This window comes from Lepidochelys olivacea (assembly GCF_965140295.1).
Source record: "Lepidochelys olivacea isolate rLepOli2 genome assembly, chromosome: 3".
NCBI classification, from domain to species: domain Eukaryota; kingdom Metazoa; phylum Chordata; order Testudines; family Cheloniidae; genus Lepidochelys; species Lepidochelys olivacea.
In genome coordinates, this window is record NC_140413.1 from 128,274,261 (window position 1) to 128,294,709 (window position 20,449).

The 20,449-nt window shown below is 41.6% G+C and overlaps 1 protein-coding gene across 1 annotated transcript in view; it reads left to right on the forward strand.

The window, feature by feature from the left end:
- KIF25 (kinesin family member 25) overlaps positions 1 to 20,449 on the forward strand; it is a 72,029-nt gene that overhangs the window by 42,077 nt on the left and 9,503 nt on the right. Inside the window, exons 9-12 of the mRNA XM_084624840.1 lie at positions 5,101 to 5,175; positions 12,924 to 13,073; positions 14,245 to 14,421; positions 19,367 to 19,521. Coding sequence (XP_084480966.1) covers positions 5,101 to 5,175; positions 12,924 to 13,073; positions 14,245 to 14,421; positions 19,367 to 19,521 — 557 coding nt within the window. The remainder of the gene's footprint in view (positions 1 to 5,100; positions 5,176 to 12,923; positions 13,074 to 14,244; positions 14,422 to 19,366; positions 19,522 to 20,449) is intronic.

The following is a 20,449-nucleotide window of genomic DNA, read 5'->3' on the forward strand; positions in this document are numbered from 1 at the left end:
CATCTCTACTGACACAGCCTACAGAACTGGTCCTGAAATATGGTATGCTTGATCCTTCAAAGTGTACATGCAACTCTCCTCATATCACAGGCATAGTTCTGCTAGGCTGCTTCAACTATTCCCTCCATCATTCAATACAGCTGTACCTAACACAGTGAATAGCAGTTGGAAACCTACTGATCACTGCTGGAATTCAAATCTGTGGTGCACAACACAGATAATGACACATTCTCTTAGAACATCCTCATGTCTTCTTCTTATGGCACCGCCACACCTTACTGAACCATTCTCCCTGGCTATTGCCAACTTCAGGGGGCAGAGTTAAGGTTGCGTTGCAGGGGTGGCATGTACTGTAACTCTTCATTTCCTGGCTTTCAGAGGTTTGAGTTAGCCACTCTCCACATTGTAGAAGCTCACAAGGCATCACTGGGCAACCTGAACTCTATTAATGAAGTTTTTGGGCATTTAATATAAGTATCAGGTCTTGGTGTTAAAGATATGCCACAATATATTAACGTGTATGTAGTACTTTTACAAAACACTCTGGAGGTGCTGTGATTCTGGACATGTGGTGACCACCCAGATAATCAGGAAAAGGATTTTAAAAAAAATGTAAATCCCCCAAAGAATGCTGTTTTGGGGGAATGTTTTTTCAGTGTCCCAGCACAGCTCATTTTTATAAACAGTAGAACATATGGTTCTTATGAACTCAAAATGCTTATTTTTTTAGCAACTTTTTATGGAACTAATAAATGTCAAAATATTTTATTTCAGTTCAGGAAGAAAATTCCATCTTTCAGCATTTTATGCTTTTAATAATTTAATCAGTGAATCAGTTAGCAAAATAAAAAAGAAGCTAATAATTTTCAGGGTGAAATTAGCATTAATATCCATTTTGGGAAGAATCTGTCATCTTTCGAGTAGAATAAGTAATTTTGTACAAACAGATTTCCTGGGTTTGCTGTACATTCCATTGTCCCAGATAACTAATTAAAACACGTCTGTTTCTAGCCTTGACCAAAGAGTCAGTTAAGTTCTGTTCTATCTGCTTTATATATCATCAGCACCAATGTAGGGCAATTTGAGTATTCACATCCCATATAAACACCTTCCCAGTTAATCCTTCGTAACAGTCCTCAGAGGATCTCCTGAGAGATGCTTTGACATGTTTTAGGGAGAAATATCAAATCAGTTCAAGACAAATTGAGATGGAGCCTCGTTGCCTTAAGATCGGGGATTTAGTGCTAATGAATATTTCAAATGGTGTGGGTGATAAATGAAGCAGAGAAAAAACAGTTCGGGGATGTTTTTGTTCAACCAGATTGACCTTGAAGATCTGACGTGAAAAGTATGCAGCAATGTATGCATGTGCATGCATACATAACCAGGAGGTAGTTTTGTTATTCAGTAACTGTTTTCTCAATATAAGTGCTTTACCATATCTGCATATTTGTAGGTGTCTCTGTTTTTTGAAAGCATGTCAATGGAATAGCAAGACAATCAGAATTTGTCCATCAAGCTTGACAAGTGCCTATTTGCTTATTAAACAGGAAATACTTTTTCATACATGTAATTAGACTGTAGAACTCATTGCCACAGGATGCCATCTGGGTCAAGAATTCATCGAGATTCAAAGGAAGACTGGATGTTTTTATGGGTAGCAAGAACAGCAAGAGTTATACTAGTTAATGCTAACGAACAATTTGGAAAGGATATTTATTAACCCTTGTATTTCAGGGGCTAAACCAATCTCTGACTGTTAAGGGTTACGATGAGACCTTCATGGAAGACATATTATCCCACATCTGCCTACTGCAGTATTTCTTGCACCTTTCTTGGAAATATCTGGTGCTGGATACTTGGCTAGATGGAACTTGGGTCTCACTGAGCATGGCGGTTTTTATGTTCCTGTGTCACTGGGTCCCCAGACACAGGTGTATCTGCAGTGAACACAAACACTTTAGTCTGTGTTTGTACATTTAATGAATCAGAGTGGCGGGATCTTGGTCAAATAGACACCTGAAGAACCTTATAGGTAAATGGTAAAGAGCAGAATGTGACATTCATTAATTTACATTTTTAATGTAGCATATACAAACAGCAGAATATTTGATCACATGCAAATTGACTATTTTATGTTGTTTGCTGCTACCCAAATTCCTGCTTCTAATCAGCAAATGGGTTAAAACATCTTGAAAAGATACATCATTCATTGCAGAATAAGGTTGAGCAGGAAGGGAAGGAAAAGTAGGGAGGCATCAGAAAATAAAGTTTGTTCAAAGAGACATCTACCTACATTTATATGTCAAATTCTTAAGTGTGGATAATGATTTTCATATTATCTTTGTACATCTTGTATAAACAAGACTGTACTTGTTTCAAGTTGTAATCTCTAGGGAGTTACTTAGTCATGATGCTAAGAGAAAAGAAAGAAATGGAGGAGGTTCTGATTTGTTATTTTCAGGTGTGGATTCTGAGCATTTAGTACTTTGTTTTTGAAGCTGTAGGTGGTAGGGGGTAGATTAAGAAGTAACCTATATAAACTAGCTGGGGTCTTTACTTGAGTTTGAAAAGTGTGTACAGTTGGTTAAGGTATTATCATCATTTCTGTCCAAGAGTTATGTTATCATTGCTACTTGCTAAGGAGTGGAAGAACTAATTCAATTTAATTATTACATTCCACAAAAACTTATTTTTAAAAGCAACACACAACTCTAAACATAAAAGAAAAACATTTGTTTCTGTGCAGTGAAAAATGCTTATCAGAAGGGTGGTCTTGTGGTTGAGGCACTGAACTGAAACTTAGGAATATTGGCTTCATTCCCTGTTCTTCCACAGTCTTCCTGTGTGACCTTGGGCACATAGGCGACTTGTGCCTCTCCATACTGGAGGAGAAGGGGGAGGCACAATCTAAAGGAGAGGACATATGACCACCTCACATGTCTTCTCTCCCCAGTAAACCCCCCACCCTGCACCCAGCCCGGGACCACCGTGGTCTCCCCACCCCATGTTACCTGCCCAGGCTCGGCTGCCGGGGACAGGGGCTAAGTATGAAGAGGGGGAAGTGGGGCTCCGGTCATTTGGCACCTGTCCCTGACAGCAGGGCCCGGGCTGGGGGCGGTCTGCTGTTGCCCCAGCTGCCAGGGACAGTGGCCGAGCAAGCCAAAGCCCCCTCTCCCCTCCAGCATGTTTCTGGCTTGCTCGGTCCCTCTCGCCTGCAGCCAACCCTGGGCAGTAAGCAGGCCACTGCTGCCTCCCAGCCAGGCTCTCTCAAGCAAAAGCAAGCAGCTCCATCCCGCTCCCCTCCCGGCTGCCAGGGAGAGTAGCCAAATGTGCTGGGGGTATGTGAGGTGCAGGGAGAGAAGGACAGAGCCCCTCTCCCTCCCTGATTCTGGCAGGCCAGTCTGGGGAAGGGCACTTGATCCCACATGCCCCCGCTACACATCACCTCTGCTTGAGCAAATCACATTGTCTCTCTGTGCCTCAGTTCCCCAACTGGAAAATGGAGTTGTTAGCACTTCCCTGCCTCACACGGGTGTTATGAGGATAAATTCAATGATGTTTGCGAGATGATAATATGCTGTGGTGCAAGGAGCTATGTCAATAGATACTTAATAATGAAAAGGCGAAATGTTGGTGGTGCTGACTCTGCAGCTGTGAAACCCTTCACATATGTGCCATGCCTCCTTAAACTCATACTTCAGGGTTTCAGCCAGCCAGCCGCAGGGGTCAGGAAGGGTATTCTGGAAGGCTCTTTGATCTCCTTCCTCTGAAGCATCAGAGATGGCCATGGCTGGAGATGGAACATGGAGCGTTTTCTCTCTTCAAGTGCATAGCTGGCTGGTACTTGCTCATATGCTCAGAGTCTATCTGATTGCCATATGTGGAGTTGGGAAGGAATTTTTCCCTAGATCAGCTTGGGCAGTGACTTTGGGGGTTTTGGCCTTCCTCTGCAACATATGGGTGTGGATCACTAGCCAGGATTATCTGGGTATATCTTACTTAACCATTTCCTGCCATTGTGGGGCCCTCAAGCACTGGTGCATCTCGGTCCCTTTTATTCTCTTCCTGTGGCACATAATAGTCTAGTATTCCCCTGTGGGCTGTAATACTTTGGTGTCATTTTGGTTGTTGGCTTTAGTGTGTGGGTGCTTGGCGTTGGTGGCCTATGCTATACATGAAGTCAGATTAGCTGACCTAAAGTGGCCCACTTCTGGCCGTAAACTCTATGACACTATGAGGGGGAGCACATGCTGAGTAACCCCATTCCCTGGGAGAACAGCTGGTGCCCTAGGGGATCACAGAAGGGAGTACTATGCTTCCTTAATGTCATAACATAGGAATCAGGGTCGCCAGCAGCCAAGTGACAATTGGAAGAAAACAAAGTGTGGGTCAATACAGCTGGGAGACAGGAGTGGTCCAAGGAGAATGCTGGGGCCCTTCAGGGGCCTGGTGATTGGGCAAGATTAATTCCTTTTAGGTACTCTGTTCCCAGTCTTCCTGTCTCCCTGAAGCAGCTATGTGGGTGCAAGGAATTCATATCCCCAAGGAATTCCCCCCCCCCATCACATCGTAATAAAGACCACAGCCCCTCCAAAAGACAGAAGTAGAACCTAGGAATTCTGATTTCCAGTCCCCTATTCTAACCACTGGACCACGCTGAACAAGCAAACTACTTTTTTAGATCTTTCATCTCTCCTGCTCCAAGACATTTAGTGTGTGCATCTCTCTTCTAGTGTATATCAAAGGCAGCTGAGACTTCTGTACATAATCTGTAGGTGCTCTCCAAATTCTCCGCCTCAGCTACCTGAACAAAGTAGTAGCTCAGTTCTTTTTCCTTGCCTCTTCATTTCCTGGCTCGGAAAGGCAGTTTCCGAACAGTAGTGCGTAGTTTCCCTCTACTGATCTTTCGGTCTCAAAGGTAAATAAGTATTCTGAAACACAATCTGTAATTGTTGTCATAGAAACACATCAGCAAACCCTGAGTTGTGCGTTAGTGGCACACAGCAACTGATGTGTATTTTTCTGGTCTGTGTTATTACACTGGAAATACAGTGATCATTTTTGTTCAATGAATCATTCCTTTTCCCTCCCCCTCAGAGTTTACAGTGCTGCTGAGTCTCAAGACGCAGTGTTTGCAGATGTGGCCCCTTTGCTTACATCTCTGCTGGATGGGTAAGTTGAAAAGTAGGTGGAAACAATGCAAAGTGACACTACCAACTTGAAATCCATTCCGTTTTTCAAAAATGACTTTGAATTATTTCCCAAGTTCTCTTGCCAGTTTTTATGGGTTTACAATCACATTTTCAATGTTCGCAAAAAGAAAAGGAGGACTTGTGGCACCTTAGAGACTAACCAATTTATTAGAGCATAAGCTTTCGTGAGCTACAGCTCACTTCCTCAGATGCATAAGCTCACGAAAGCTTATGCTCTAATAAATTGGTTAGTCTCTAAGGTGCCACAAGTCCTCCTTTTCTTTTTGCGAATACAGACTAACACGGCTGCTACTCTGAAACCTGTCATTTTCAATGTTGTAATCTGACAGTCACTCAGTATTAGGGTATTCTCCCACTCAGACAGGAAATAATGGAAGTGACTATTTAGAACATTTTATCAGACACCGTGGACAAATTTGAAAAAAAAAAAGGGGTAACATTTTTCTCTGGCCTCTTTCAGTTATAGCAAATATAGGTGTTACTTATAACAGAGGTAAAACAAATTCAAACAAGTGTAATTTCTTTTTTAAGTTAATTGTACATTTGTTTTTATTTTTTCTGCATGATACAAATTTATGCAATGCTAAATTTTGAAACATTTTTTAAAATAATAGGCAGTGTGACCTACCTTTCTTCAATAGCATCTTAAGAATTAATGATCCTCAGTCGTAGATGTTGAGACAGCATCAAATAGAGACCCTGGAGTTAAAAACAGTTTTGGAAATTACACTACCAGAAATAAATACTGATATACATTTTTAATTACTTCTGGGCAGTAAAACCACTAAGGCTAATTAACAGTACACTAGAAAAGGGGCCTTGAAGTGGTTGTAACGGTAAACAGTGGGACTGAAACAGAAATCCATTAATTAGTTCCTTTCCTCTCTTTTTCTTTCTCTTCTTCCTTGCCTAATCCAACTCAATTGTGGATGTTCTTTGTACATCTGATTCAGATTTCTTTTATGACATTGTTTCCACGATGTCATATGAGTGATGTGGCTAGCCACATGACCATGGAATCATAGGCACCGACTCCATGTGTGCTCTGGGGGTGGAGCACTCATGGAAAAAAAATAGTGGGTGCTCAGCACCCACCAGCCACAGCTGTTGGGCAGTGCCACCAAAACAGCTGATAGGTGGCGCTGCCAAACAGCTGTTTAGTGGCTCGGGGAGGGGTATGGGGGAGGGTGGAGATCAGCGAGTGGCGGGCAAGCGGGGGCCTCGGGGAGCAGGTGGAGATGGGGCAGGAAGAAGTGGAGCAAAGGCAGGGCTTTGGGGGAAAGGGGTGGAGGGAGGGTTGAGTCTCGGGAGAGGTGCAGAGCGGGGGTGAGAAGAGGCAGAGCGAAGGTGGGGCCTTGGGGGAAGGGTCAGGGCCTTGGGGCGGAGTGGTGGTGGAGCACCCTGAGGAAAAGTAAAGGTCAGCACCTGTGCATGGAACCTTTTTTTTTTTTTTTTTTTGAATAGTGACAACCCTTAGGAAATGCATGCTTATCCCTTGAGCATGGCATTCCACAGACCAAGGCTCCAAGTACCCTGCCCCTTAAACTGCCCTAGCAGCTCAAAGTGCCCTTAAGGCTGCTCTGAAGAGGCTGCTGAGGATTCCCCAAGTGTGTGGGAGTTCTTGGGCCCCCCCCACACTCTCAGTGCAGGGGGAATGGAAGGTCCAGATGGTGACAAGAGAGAGTGCCTGAGGGGACAGAGCTTGAATGTGATTATTTCTGCTGATCCAAATGGCCCGTAAGGGATTGTTCTAGCCACTATGAAGTAAAGTAACCATAACTTTCACCTAGGAACACCACATGATTGTGGATAAATTGGAGAGAGTCCAGCGAAGGGCAACAAAAATGATTAGGGGACTGGAACACATGAGTTATGAGGAGAGGCTGAGGGAGCTGGGATTGTTTAGCCTGCAGAAGAGAAGAATGAGGGGGGATTTGATAGCTGCTTTCAACTACCTGAAAGGGGGTTCCAAAGAGGATGGCTCTAGACTGTTCTCAATGGTAGCAGATGACAGAACGAGGAGTAATGGTCTCAAGTTGCAGTGGGGGAGGTTTAGATTGGATATTAGGAAAAACTTTTTCACTAAGAGGGTGGTGAAACACTGGAATGTGTTACCTAGGGAGGTGGTAGAATCTCCTTCCTTAGAGGTTTTTAAGGTCAGGCTTGACAAAGCCCTGGCTGGGATGATTTAACTGGGAATTGGTCCTGCTTTGAGCAGGGGGTTGGACTAGATGACCTTCTGGGGTCCCTTCCAACCCTGATATTCTATGATTCTATGATCAGGGGAAGACCTAGAGATAGCTTAGAGTTACTGTTGTCCCTCCCCACCCTTCCAGCCGCAGAGAGCATGAGCTTGTCTCAGCTCAGGATTGTGCCTTAGGTCCCTACCTACTTATCTACCTATGTGCAGTACTTCCAATTAACCCCAATGCAGGTTACATATGTATATTGAGAGGAGCATCCACCTTTTAGTATGCTCCTGTCTAAAGTCTCTCTCCTGAAACCCAGGAGCTTCATATTCATTTAGGAAATGTTCTGTTATTGAAAACTTAAAGGTCTGTCTTTCTTTCAGCATGCACCATTTAAACAGAAGCAGACTATCAGAAAAGGAAAGGCTGCCTGTATCAGTCATGTTTCTGAACAGCCTTCCTATTATAAATGTGAAACAGACAGAATTATTTTGATCCTTGAAGTTATCTGCTCCTTCTGGCTGCTTCTAGTCTGAGCTCCAAAATATCCACTTACAAAAAATGGAGTTTGTGGTGGGGTTTAAACATATTTTTTAAATTACATTGTATTATTTTTCAGTTTAAGCATACAGGAAGAAAAGATTGTTCCTTTACAAAACAGAAAAAAAAAAAACAGACTTCAAAGTTTAGAGTGCTCAATACAAGCTCAGCAGGGGATTAAAATAACATCACCTTCTCTCACAAGATTTAAGAGTAAATTATGCTCATTTTTTAAAGAAAAAGGAAATTCCTCTTACTTTGATTTCCTTGATTGTGTTCCCCTCCGGTCCTAGCTCAGAGTGAGCATTTGAGGTTTTTTGGATGCTGAGTGCTATTAAGCTTAATAATTGGTATTTTAGTTTAATAGTAAAGTCTTTTTAAGAACAATAGAACTATGTGAGTAAATGGTTTCAGAGTAGCAGCCGTGTTAGTCTGTATTCGCAAAAAGAAAAGGAGTACTTGTGGCACCTTAGAGACTAACCAATTTATTTGAGCATAAGCTTTCATGAGCTACAGCTCACTTCATCGGATGCATTCAGTGGAAAATACAGTGGGGAGATTTATATACATAGAGAACATGAAACAATGGGTGTTACTATACACACTGTAAGGAGAGTGATCACTTAAGGTGAGCTATTACCAGCGGGACAGCGGGGGGAAAAAACCTTTTGTAGTGATAATCAAGGTGGGCCATTTCCAGCAGTTGACAAGAATGTCTGAGGAACTGGGGTGGGGGGGTGAAATAAACATGGGGAAATAGTTTTACCTTGTGTAATGACCCATCCACTCCCAGTCTCTATTCAAGCCTAAGTTAATTGTATCCAGTTTGCAAATTAATTCCAATTCAGTAGTCTCTCGTTGGAGTCTGTTTTTGAAGTTTTTTTGTTGAAGAATTGCAACTTTTAGGTCTGTAATCGAGTGACCAAAGAGATTGAAGTGTTCTCCAACTGGTTTTTGAATGTTATAATTCTTGACATCTGATTTGTGTCCATTTATTCTTTTATGCAGAGACTGTCCAGTTTGACCAATGTACATGGCAGCGGGGCATTGCTGGCACATATCACATTGGTAGATGTGCAGGTGAACGAGCCTCCGATAGTGTGGCTGATGTGATTAGGCCCTGTGATGGTGTCCCCTGAATAGATATGTGGACACAGTTGGCAACGGGCTTTGTTGCAAGGATAGGTTCCTGGGTTAGTGGTTCTGTTGTGTGGTGTGTGGTTGCTGGTGAGTATTTGCTTCAGGTTGGGGGGCTGTCTGTAAGCAAGGACTGGCCTGTCTCCCAAGATCTGTGAGAGGGCTGGGTTGTCCTTCAGGATAGGTTGTAGATCCTTGATGATGCGTTGGAGAGGTTTAGTTAGGGGCTGAAGGTGATGGCTAGTGGCGTTCTGTTATTTTCTTTGTTGGGCCTGTCCTGTAGTAGGTGACTTCTGGGTACTCTTCTGGCTCTGTCAATCTGTTTCTTCACTTCAGCAGGTGGGTACTGTAGTTTTAAGAATGCTTGATAGAGATCTTGTAGGTGTTTGTCTCTTTCTGAGGGGTTGGAGCAAATGCGGTTGTATCGTAGAGCTTGGCTGTAGACAATGGTGTGATCTGGTGTAGTGTGATCTGGATGAAAGCTGGAGGCATGTAGGTAGGAATAGCAGTCAGTAGGTTTCCGATATAGGGTGGTGTTTATGTGACCATCGCTTATTAGCACCATAGTGTCCAGGAAGTGGATCTCTTGTGTGGACTGGTCCAGGCTGAGGTTGATGGTGGGATGGAAATTGTTGAAATCATGGTGGAATTCCTCAAGGGCTTCTTTTCCATGAGTCCAGATGATGAAGATGTCATCAATATAGCACAAGTAGAGTAGGGGCATTAGGAGATGAGAGCTGAGGAAGCATTGTTCTAAGTCAGCCATAAAAATGTTGGCATACTGTGGGGCAATGCGGGTACCCATAGCAGTGCCGCTGATTTGAAGGTATACATTGTCCCCAAATGTGAAATAGTTATGGGTGAGGACAAAGTCACAAAGTTCAGCCACCAGATTTGCCGTGACATTATCCGGTATACTGTTCCTGACAGCTTGTAGTCCATCTTTGTGTGGAATGTTGGTGTGGAGGGCTTCTACATCCATAATGGCCAGGATGGTGTTTTCAGGAAGATCACCGATGGATTGTAGTTTCCTCAGGAAGTCAGTGGTGTCTCGGAGATAGCTGGGAGTGCTGGTAGCGTAGGGCCTGAGGAGGGAGTCTACGTAGCCAGACAATCCTGCTGTCAGGGTGCCAATGCCTGAGATGATGGGGCGTCCAGGATTTCCAGGTTTATGGATCTTGGGTAGCAGATAAAATACCCCAGGTCAGGGTTCCAGGGGTGTGTCTGTGCGGATTTGTGAGTAAATGTGGGCGAAAAACTTCAAGCACAGAAATTAGGATTTAGCAACATTTTTAGCAGATTAGTAATTTGGGGATAAAAATGGTATCATAGTTCATTTATAGCCACTCTGGTATAACCAAAAAATAAGCAAAGTAAACTAGATAAAACTCAGTCTGTGTTAATTCTGTCAGTTGCTTCTAGTTCTTCTGTTGAGACACCAACAATTTGTTCTAGATCTAGCCTATCTGGATTTAATACCACCGTGACTAGTCGCAAAAACCTCAGTGAAGCTCTTTTTGGCTTTAGCAGAGAGGGCATATAACTGAATTATACCCCAAATCAAGATCCTTGATACTCAAAGTTATGCAAGTCTACTTGTCTTCAAACTCTTATATTTAATCCCATTATCTGTACAAGTATTAGAATTGTTCTGGCATTAGCCAATGATGCTGAAATTCTTAAGGGTAAATGGCTAGTGACTAAGAGGGAAGCTGAGGTAGCAGGAATATGTGGAATTAGCAACTTTTATATATCCATACTTCAAAAAACCAAACCAAACAAACAAACAAAACCTTTCAGACTTCCATCCTCTGTTTCCTGAGGAAACCCAGTTAACTACAAACTGAAGACTCTAATTTTGTTTCCAAGCATGTCCATTTTATTTTTAAGACTCTGTGTTCAGTCACCAGGCCTGTAGAACCTATGTCTTGATCGGACAGTGCAGGGTGGAATTTTCAAAAACATATTGGCCTGTCTCGAATTAGTGGGAGTTTTGCCATTGACTTCAGAGACAGAGTTAGGCCAACGATGAATGTTTTTTGAAATCCCATCCTCAAGATTTGCAGCCTGAGTTTCCAGTCCTTCCACTTTTGTTATGTTCTCTACCTTGTTTTCCATTGTAGTCTGAGTCCTTTAGTCCATCAAGTCTAAAGTCCAGATTTCTAGATATTACTGTTTTCCGATCTTGCAGACTTGCTCCCCATCTGCGGCTGATCCTCAGCAGGGTAAACTGTCATAGTTCCATTGACTCAGATCTATGACTGTTTACTGCTGCTGAGGATCTGCTCCCTACCCATGTCAGCTGCTCTATTATCAGTGTTCACCCTCCCAACCCCACTCTAAAAAACTTTGTTAGGTACAGCAAGGTCACTTGTAAGCTGAGAACATAGCTCTCTACAGTGTCTGTCAGTATCAGTATGTCAAGTTTTGTGATCTGAAAAGATAAACAAATTTTAAAAAATAACAGCTGAGTCAGTGGAGCTCACCAAAGCACATCTTTTCTGTTGCCGGCACATGCCTGAAATAGCATGTTTAATACAAGACAAAGATGTCAGGTTAACAGAGCTATGTTTTTTAATCCTCTTCACGATTCAGTTATCACCTAGTTGGAATACAAGCTTCCTCACACTCTGCCTATCAGACCTAGGCCTTGTCTTCATTGTTTTTATCTCTATGCAACTAATGAGCTATCCCCAGGCACAGTGGAGACAAGGCACTTTAGTTTTACTATGAGGTAAATTGGGCAAGGTCAGCCCAATACCCAGCCTGTGGTTCATGTTACCTAGTTTACCTCCCAGTAAAACCAAGTACCTTGTCTCCATTGTGTTTTCACCTCTGGATAGCTCATGAACGTTAGTTACTCTGAGGAAAAACACACCTTTATTAGCAGTGAGACAAGGCCCTAGCTTTTACTACTAACAAAACTAAAACTAACGAAGCGTGTTAACTGCCATTTTGCACTCACTTTGTGAGGATATAAATGACTACCCATGGTGCAAGACAGCAGGTAGTAAGCTCCTTATCTTTTATCTGTGGGCTGAAGTGAAGCATTAGGAGTTGGGACCCCTGGCTTTCCATTCCTGGCTCTTCCACTGACTTGCTCTGTTGACAAGGTAATACTAAGTTACTACCTAGTTATTAAGTGAGCTGTAGCTCACGAAAACTTATGCTCAGATAAATTTGTTAGTCTCTAAGGTGCCACAAGTACTCCTTTTCTTTTTACCTAGTTATTACTTAGTCCCGCCTTGGGTGCAGGGGACCGGACTAGATGACCAATTGAGGTCTTTTCTAGTGCTATGATTTTATGGCCTACTCACTTAGGGCTGGTCTACACATAAATACAAAAGGTGGGAATTAAAATCAGTTTTGTTATTTCAGTCCAAATCTGTATGTGGGCACTCTTGTTTTGAAGAAAAAAAAAGTGGCATTAGGCAGGGCATGTAACAAATGGACTATTCTAACTAAATCAATTTTAGCCACTTTTATTCTGAAATAAAGGTCCACAAACAGAATTGCATTTAGTATTAATTTACACCTTCGTTATTTTGTTGCAAATTTGTATGTATACCATACATTAATTATATTTCTTTTATGCCTTAGTTTTCCCATCTGTTTAAAAAAAAATCCACCTCAGGGATGTTGTGAGGGTTACTTAAGTTAGGTTAGCAAAAAGTTTTGAGATCTACAAAAAGGCCACATGGAAATATGTATTATTATTATTATATTATATTTTAAAGTAATCAGTCATATTTTTCCAAATACTTTTTGGTTTAACCATTTAAATACCAAATGCATTTGTTAAAAAAATGGCATAAGAAAATAATGCCCTTTCGATTTTCAGATACAATGTGTGTATTATGGCTTATGGGCAAACAGGGAGTGGGAAGACATACACAATGTTGGGACCACAGTCTGAGGATGATGTCACTCTTTCAACAGAAGATGAACCAGAGCTAGGAATTATTCCAAGAGCCACAGAAGAAGTGTTCAGGTATTGCTGACCATGGGAATGAGAATAAAGTTTGAGTGCCAGTTTTTACATTACAGTTGTATGCAAAGGTGAAAAAATGTTTGCAGTATTGTTGTAGCTGTGTTTGTCCCAGGATATTAGAGAGACAAGGTGGGTGAGATAATATCTTTTATTGGGCCAACTTCGGTTGGTAAAAAAGACAAGCTTTTGATCTTACACAGAGCTGTTCTTCAGCACATGATATTCTTGCTAGTCAGATTTAACTTTTCAAGATGATAGTTAATTATAGTGGCTTTGGTAGCAAATCCATAGTTAAGTTTGAGTCTAAATTTTAATTCTACACTCTTAAACCTCCTCTAACATTTTACGAGGATAAGTTATTGGTTTGCATATTGGAGTCATTAAAATAAGGGAGGAGAGTGAGGTTTTTTTCTGGAACTTGAAAAACATTTGGTCATGGATATATATTTTTCTACTTAGGCCTTATCTATATGGGATAACTTACTTCAGTATAACCTAAGGGGTGAATTAAACCCAATATAGTTATACTGATATAATTCCCTGTGTGGACACTCATATTCTCATACATGAGTGTTTTTTTCTTGGCTTAGCTTATGTTGCTTGGGAAGGGGTTTAAACTAAACTACATCAAAAAAAGGCCACTTTCATATTAGAGTGTTTAACTGGGAAAATTGTCCTGTGTAGACAAGGGCTTAATTTATAAATTCTCTGGGTTTATTTTAGCCCCAATGTCTTGTGCATTTTTCCCCATCCTCTCAACAATAGTGGGCTTTCACAACCCTATACTTCACACACACATGCTGCTCTTTAGGTCTTAGGAATTGGAGTTTTAAATCCTTTGGCATATCCCAGGAGTTATTGGGGTCACAATAGTAACAAGACATTCGAATCAGGCCCACAGTCCAGGAACAGATAGTATATGCAGCCAAAATAAGGTAATTTTCTCTTTGTGACATATTTACTCTATAATTTAAGTGTATGCACTCTTGTTCTTCAACCTTTACATTAACGTAAAAGGCAACATACTCTCATGGTTTTGGATGTTTGATAAGTACTTTCATCAGACTATAATTAGTTCTGAGATGCAACTGTTTCTTAAGGATAGTTTACTTAGGATTTGATTTCAGCCAGTTTAGCTGTGTTTCATTTTCTTTTCTGTAATTCTTTTCAGGCTTATTTCAGAAAAGCCACCAGGAAGTCATTGGGTTGAGGTTTCTGTTGTAGAAGTGTATAATAATGAAATTTTTGATCTTCTGGCCAAAGACAGCTGTGGAAGAGTATTCGGTGTTAAACGTGACGTTATCACAACCAAGGAAGGCAAGAGCGATGTGCCATTACTTACCTATGAGTGAGTACACAGCACAATAAGTAAACCATTATTGCAAGATCATGATACCGTGTTGTTACAATATGTGTCAGCTACAAGGCATGGAGACATAATCGTGGGCACTGATGAGTATTTCAAAGCATACATTCCTTCCCCTAGAACATAAAAAAGCACTGGATGATTCCATTTACTGTTAATATTTCACTAAGAATTCAGTTAATTAGATCACAGTTGGCGTCAGTGTCAATTTGAATATTCTGCAGTAATAATAATAAAACAGTTAAATATTGTTTTATATTTATATACCACCTTCCCTCCCAAGATGTGTTATAACAATTGTATGTACCCTACGTACAGCAGGTTTGAAATGCAGTCAGCTGTAAGGCAGGGATGGCAGTCAAGTGGCAAAGCAGTTCTTAGCACATTGCAAAAAATGGGAACACCGTGAAAAAGTCCGATAGAACTTTATAGAAAATGATAACCTTTTTGTAGATTTTTTAGACCATTGTTTAGAATTTTATGAAATAGGATAATTGAAAAAACTTATAGAAAGAATAGCACTCTGTATTAAATTCTGTGGGATTTTGGAGTAACTTCTATAGAACCCTGTTGGTTTAATTCCTGTTAAAGTCTGTGAGACTTTTCCATAAGGGCAAGGAAGGGAATTACGTTCAAATACACCAGAGCAAACCCTACTCTTAAGAAAAATGTCATAAAAGTCATGCAGCTCTTCAGAAGTTAATATGCGGCTCCTTGTACAGGGAGTACAGCGACTCCGGGGCTGGAGCTACAGGCACCAACTTTCCAATGTGCCAGGGGGTGCTCACTGCTCAACCCCTGGCTCTGCACCCCTTCCCGCACCCTCCCCTGAGTCTGCCGTGCCCTCCCCCCCACACGCTCCTCCCCCTCCCACCCAGAGCCTCCTGCATGCTACAAAACAGCTGATTGGGAGGAAGGGGAAGTGCTGATTGGTGGGACTGCTGGTAGGTGGGAGGTGCTGGGAGCTGGGGGGGAGCTGCTGACGTATTACTGTGGCTCTTTGGCAATGTACATTGGTAAATTCTGGCTTCTTCTCAGGTTCAGGTTGGCACCCCTGTCATAAGTCCTTAATATCCACACAGAAGAGAGAGGATTTCATTTTATATGTGGTCACCCAAAATACCTACCCATAGTACATATTTTAGCACTCTGCTTATCTCATTAGAAAGATTAAGGCAGTGTTGACGCTGCTGGAATTTAAACCTGTGGTCCCAGAGAGGCTATATCATTCAAACCAAAGGTGTAGATTGTTAAGCCATCCTTTCTAGTTTCTGTTCTTTATATTTTTAGATAAACCTTTTTCTATAGCATATATTTATAGTGGGTTTGAGTCTCCTTTACAGCTGTTCTGACTGTGCAGGAGGGCTTTAAAGTGGGCATAACCTGCAGCTACACTACCAGAGTGATGTAAATGAGAATCAGGCCCACTATATATACATGCCCAGTACACACAGCCAATGTATAATATTTCCTTCTTTTTTTTTCATAAGGCTCCTATCTACACAATGTAGATGATAAAAATCATGTCCTAACAAGTGAAGACCACTATCCTGTCTTAAACAAACTTATTGCACAGACTGCTGAAACAGCACAATTAAAAATAGGGGAGAGTTAGAGGGGACAGGCTGCAATGGTGGCACCTGCAAGATGACAATAGCAGGTAGAAGGAAGGTGTTGGCCATTTCATTCCTACCCCAACAAAATGTTAGAAGCAGGGGTTCTCAAACTTAATTGCACCACAACCCCCTTCTGACAACAAAAATTACTACACAATCTCAGGAGTGGGGCCTGAGCCTGCCCAAGCTCTGCCGCCCTAGGCGTGGGGGGCCAAAACCAAAGGGATTCAGCCCTAGGCGAGAGGCCTGTAACCTGAGCCCCGTCACCGCGGGCTGAAGCCCTCGGGCTTTGGCTGCAGCCCCAGGCAATGCGGTTTGGGCTTCAGCTTCGGCCTCAGGTCCTAGCAAGTCTAATGCCAGCCCTGGCATTAAACACCATTAAAATGGGGTCATGACGCACAGTTTGAGAACCGCTGTGTTAGAGGATTCCCAAAGGACCTAGTGTGACACACTGAGGAAAAAGTTCTTTGGGCAAATCATTCTGTAGTTGTCTTTTTGAGGACAAGAACAATAAGAGGTTTGTGAGAGCAAACACTAATTTTCTTCTCTGAAAACTGTCCCGCATACTGAACAATTCAGGACAAAACTATAAAATGTTCTGTTGCTGGTGGAAACATGATTTTTTTTCACACATCTGTAATCATAATGCCTGTCAAAGGCTGTTCTATGCTACTTCAGTAGGAATCGGAAGTCAGAGCAAGAAGTATCTTTTTCCTTCATGGAATAAAACAAACTGCACTCTCAGTGGAAATAATTGACAGCAGTATTTTTATCTTGTGGGTTTTAGTAACATAAGCAACCACTTGATATTTGTTTATGTGGTTTTATATTATTGCCAGAAAACCTTGATAAAATACAGCCAGTATTCTGGAGAGAGGGTTGAAAAGACATCATTCTTTCTCTGCAGTTATTTGTATCTACTGACATGTTTTCTGTCCATTGAACTGTTCATACAAAATTGGAACCCACGGAGAAACTGTAAAATTGCTTTTTCCAGAATCTAGGATTTATGATTTTCCTCTCCATGGAATTACAGTCACTATAGTAATCTAGGAATTATTATTTTTCTTTTTACTTATTTACAGCTAAACACAAAACTTTTAGGGTTCATTCTAGTAAAATTCAATTTCAGATAACTGAATACAAAAGTCTTTGGGTTAAATTTGATTTCTACCCATATTAATGCACCCTCAGCTGCACTCTATACTCCTGCAAAGAGAAGCAGGGAGTGGATTAAGGCTAATTGGGGCTCAGATTCATCTGTGCTTTTAGGAGCACTCTGGAAACACTCTTGCTCCCAGTCCAGTACTGTATGGGCTCTTTCTTCCTCACTTCTGAGTTCTTAGACTTCCTCCTCCCAAGTGAGGCAGCCCACACAGCTCATCCCAGCACATTGGACTATCAGTTGCGCCCTCTGCCATTGCCCATCTATCTGCCTCTAATTCACTGCACTGTCCAGGTACCTTCTGACTGTGGGTCCCAATGACTCAAAAATCTTGCTTTAATTTATGCTTGAAAAATAGCCATTATGCCTACTTGATCTAGGGAGTTCTGTCTGGCTAGTTGTTGACCAATCTCTTTTCCCCGGCTTTTGGGGAGGGGAAGGTGCACTGCAGGCTGGGATTTGTGCCATGAGGGTTGGAAATTGTGGCTGGAATGGGTTTCCTTTGTTCTTGGGGTGACTGCTATATTTATTTCTTTAATTTCCAATACATGGCAAAGGTGCGTAGAGGTTTGAATAAGCACCTTTGGAAAATGTTTATCTAAATCAATCAATAAGTATTCAGTATTTATATCTTGATTACAATAAAAGCATCAAAAAAGTCAAATTCGTAAACAGACTATATTAATAATTATGCAAAAAAAGGTTAACAATGAAAAACAAATCCAAACAACTCAAGGAAACCGTTGAGGAGGGCCACCCCTGCTGTCAGGAATCTAAGTAAACACATGGCATTTTGAATAAAAACACATCCTCATTTGTGATAACATTTCATCTAAAATATACTGGCCCACTGGGTCTCATTGGCTTCTCCATACATTAAATAGAATACAGTGGAAGTTTTCCTGTTAACATGTACATCCAACTGAATCAGGCAAACCTCATGTTCTTCCTTCTTGAATGTGTAAGTTGGTATTAGACAATATCCAGGGCTGAATTTTCAGCCTAACTACCACATGGCTTCGTTACGTAGCAACTGGTCCCTGAAAACCTGTCCATGTGCAAGTGTCATATCTACAATATGATATAGTTCATTTACTTAAACTTCTCTTAGAGAAAATCTTTTTCTATTCCTTCTTTTCAGGTTCCACATGTCAATCAAGTTGGCAAACCTACCACCAGTTAAAAAATTGCCCACATGGAAACTCATTTGTGTCCCCCACTCTGGTGAATCCTCCTTCTGAGTTTCTCAAATCCATGTCTCCATTCTTTATGTCAATCTTAGTGATCCCTAGACTTTTTCCTTCTGTTAAGAGGATACCTGAGCTAGGAGACATGTTCAATGAACAACAGTACTGAACTTTTCCCAAGAATTAGCTGCAATTCCCTGCTCTGACCCAGACTTCCTGTGTGACTGGGCAAGTCACTTTGCCTCTCTGTGTCTCAGTTCCCTATCTGTAAAATGGGGGTGATAATATTTCCCTATCTCTCAGGGGTGTTGTAAGCACACATGCATTAAATATTGTGAGGTGCTCAGGTGCTATGTTGGTGGGGGCTGTATACTTTAGATATAAGGTGTCCAGGCTACTTAAGAGCATAAGAATGGCCATACTGGGTCAGATCAATAGTCCATCTAGCCCTCTGTCCTGCCTTCCAACCGTGACTGGTACCAGATGCTACAGAAAAGAATGAACAGAACAGGGCAGATTTTGAGTGAACAGCTCCTGGCAGTCAGAGGCTTAGGGACACGTAGTGCATGGGGTTATATCCCTGACCATCTTGACTAATAGCTATTGATGGACCGATCCTCCCTGAACTTATCTAATTCTTTTTTTGAACCCAGTTTTATACTTTTGGCCTTCACAATGTCCCCTGGCAATGAGTTCCATGGGTTAACTGTGCATCGTGCCAGCATATTCAGTATGAGGCACAGCTTCATCTTGGGCTAAAATGGAACATTCCCTAGTTGAAAGATTCTGCAGGGCAGCAACTTGTGGAGTTAAGAGGTAGCAAAGGAAACAAAGGGAGCATTTTGGAGACAGGATTGGGAACTGGGAGGGGCATAAGAGGAAATTATCAGATTCATGTTCAAGTTGCCACATTTTTAATGTCACCTTTACTATCAACTACCACTATTTTGTTTTGCCAGGACTGTTGAAAATGCTCTAGAATTCTTACAGCTAGTTGATAAAGGTCTGCAGCTAAGGGTCAAACATCCAACACTGGTGCATGCTCATTCCTCTCGCTCTCATCTGGTAGTGACATTGACCATAACCATGAAGGCTGTCTCTGCAGACAGCTTTGGTAAGTAGGATAGTGCTAAAATATATCTAGATCCATTTGTGTCAGAAATGCAGTATCTGGGTTGAGGGATTTTCTTTTTGCTCTTTTCTCTCTTCTGACTGTCTCTTGCTACAATCTTTAAACCCCCTGTTCTTTTCTATTTAACCTTTTAGGCTGCATTGACTGAACGCCTCTTAATGTTGCTGTGTTTGAGATGTTTTCTTAACACTTCTAACATTGTGTGATGATTTTTACACACTGCTGTCGTACTTAATGGGCATGCAGTGTGAAACAGTCAATGGTGTATTATTAGTACAATTTTCTCTTACTAGCTAACAGAATCAAATAGTGTAGCTGGATAATTTTACAAGGAATTATTATTTAGTTATATATGCTAAAATCAGGATTAAAACAAAGTGTATGCTTCAGGGCATGTGATGATCACTACTGGGACAGAAAGGATTTTCTCTTTACATGCTACATTACACAACTAGCTAGGTGTGTTAAGGAGGTTTTCAGTTGGTCCCTGCCAGAGCAAACAAACCAATGATCTTATCAAGTATGGCAAAACCTGTATTCTTATATTGTAGTTGTCCCTTCTTGCTTTTCAGTGTCACATATAGGTTTGCCAGTCTGTTGCATTAGGAGCAGTTTTGGAACTTGTGGGGTTAACTTTGTTTCCTTTTCTTCCTTTTACTCATGTTGTAATTAGACTCTCCATTTGTAGCATGTGGTCTGTCTCCTTCATACCCTGCAACAACAATATGGTTTTAGGAAGTGGAAAATATTTAAAACTTTTTTCTCCAGATCTCTATCGGAAATTAAACAGAGGATATTAGCAAAACAGAACAAACGGTGCCCTCGTTTACCTGCAGCCCCTGCCAAAAGACACAGCTACTTAGGATGCTGCAGCTCTACCAGTCCAGATGTTAGATCTATCCAGCTCCAG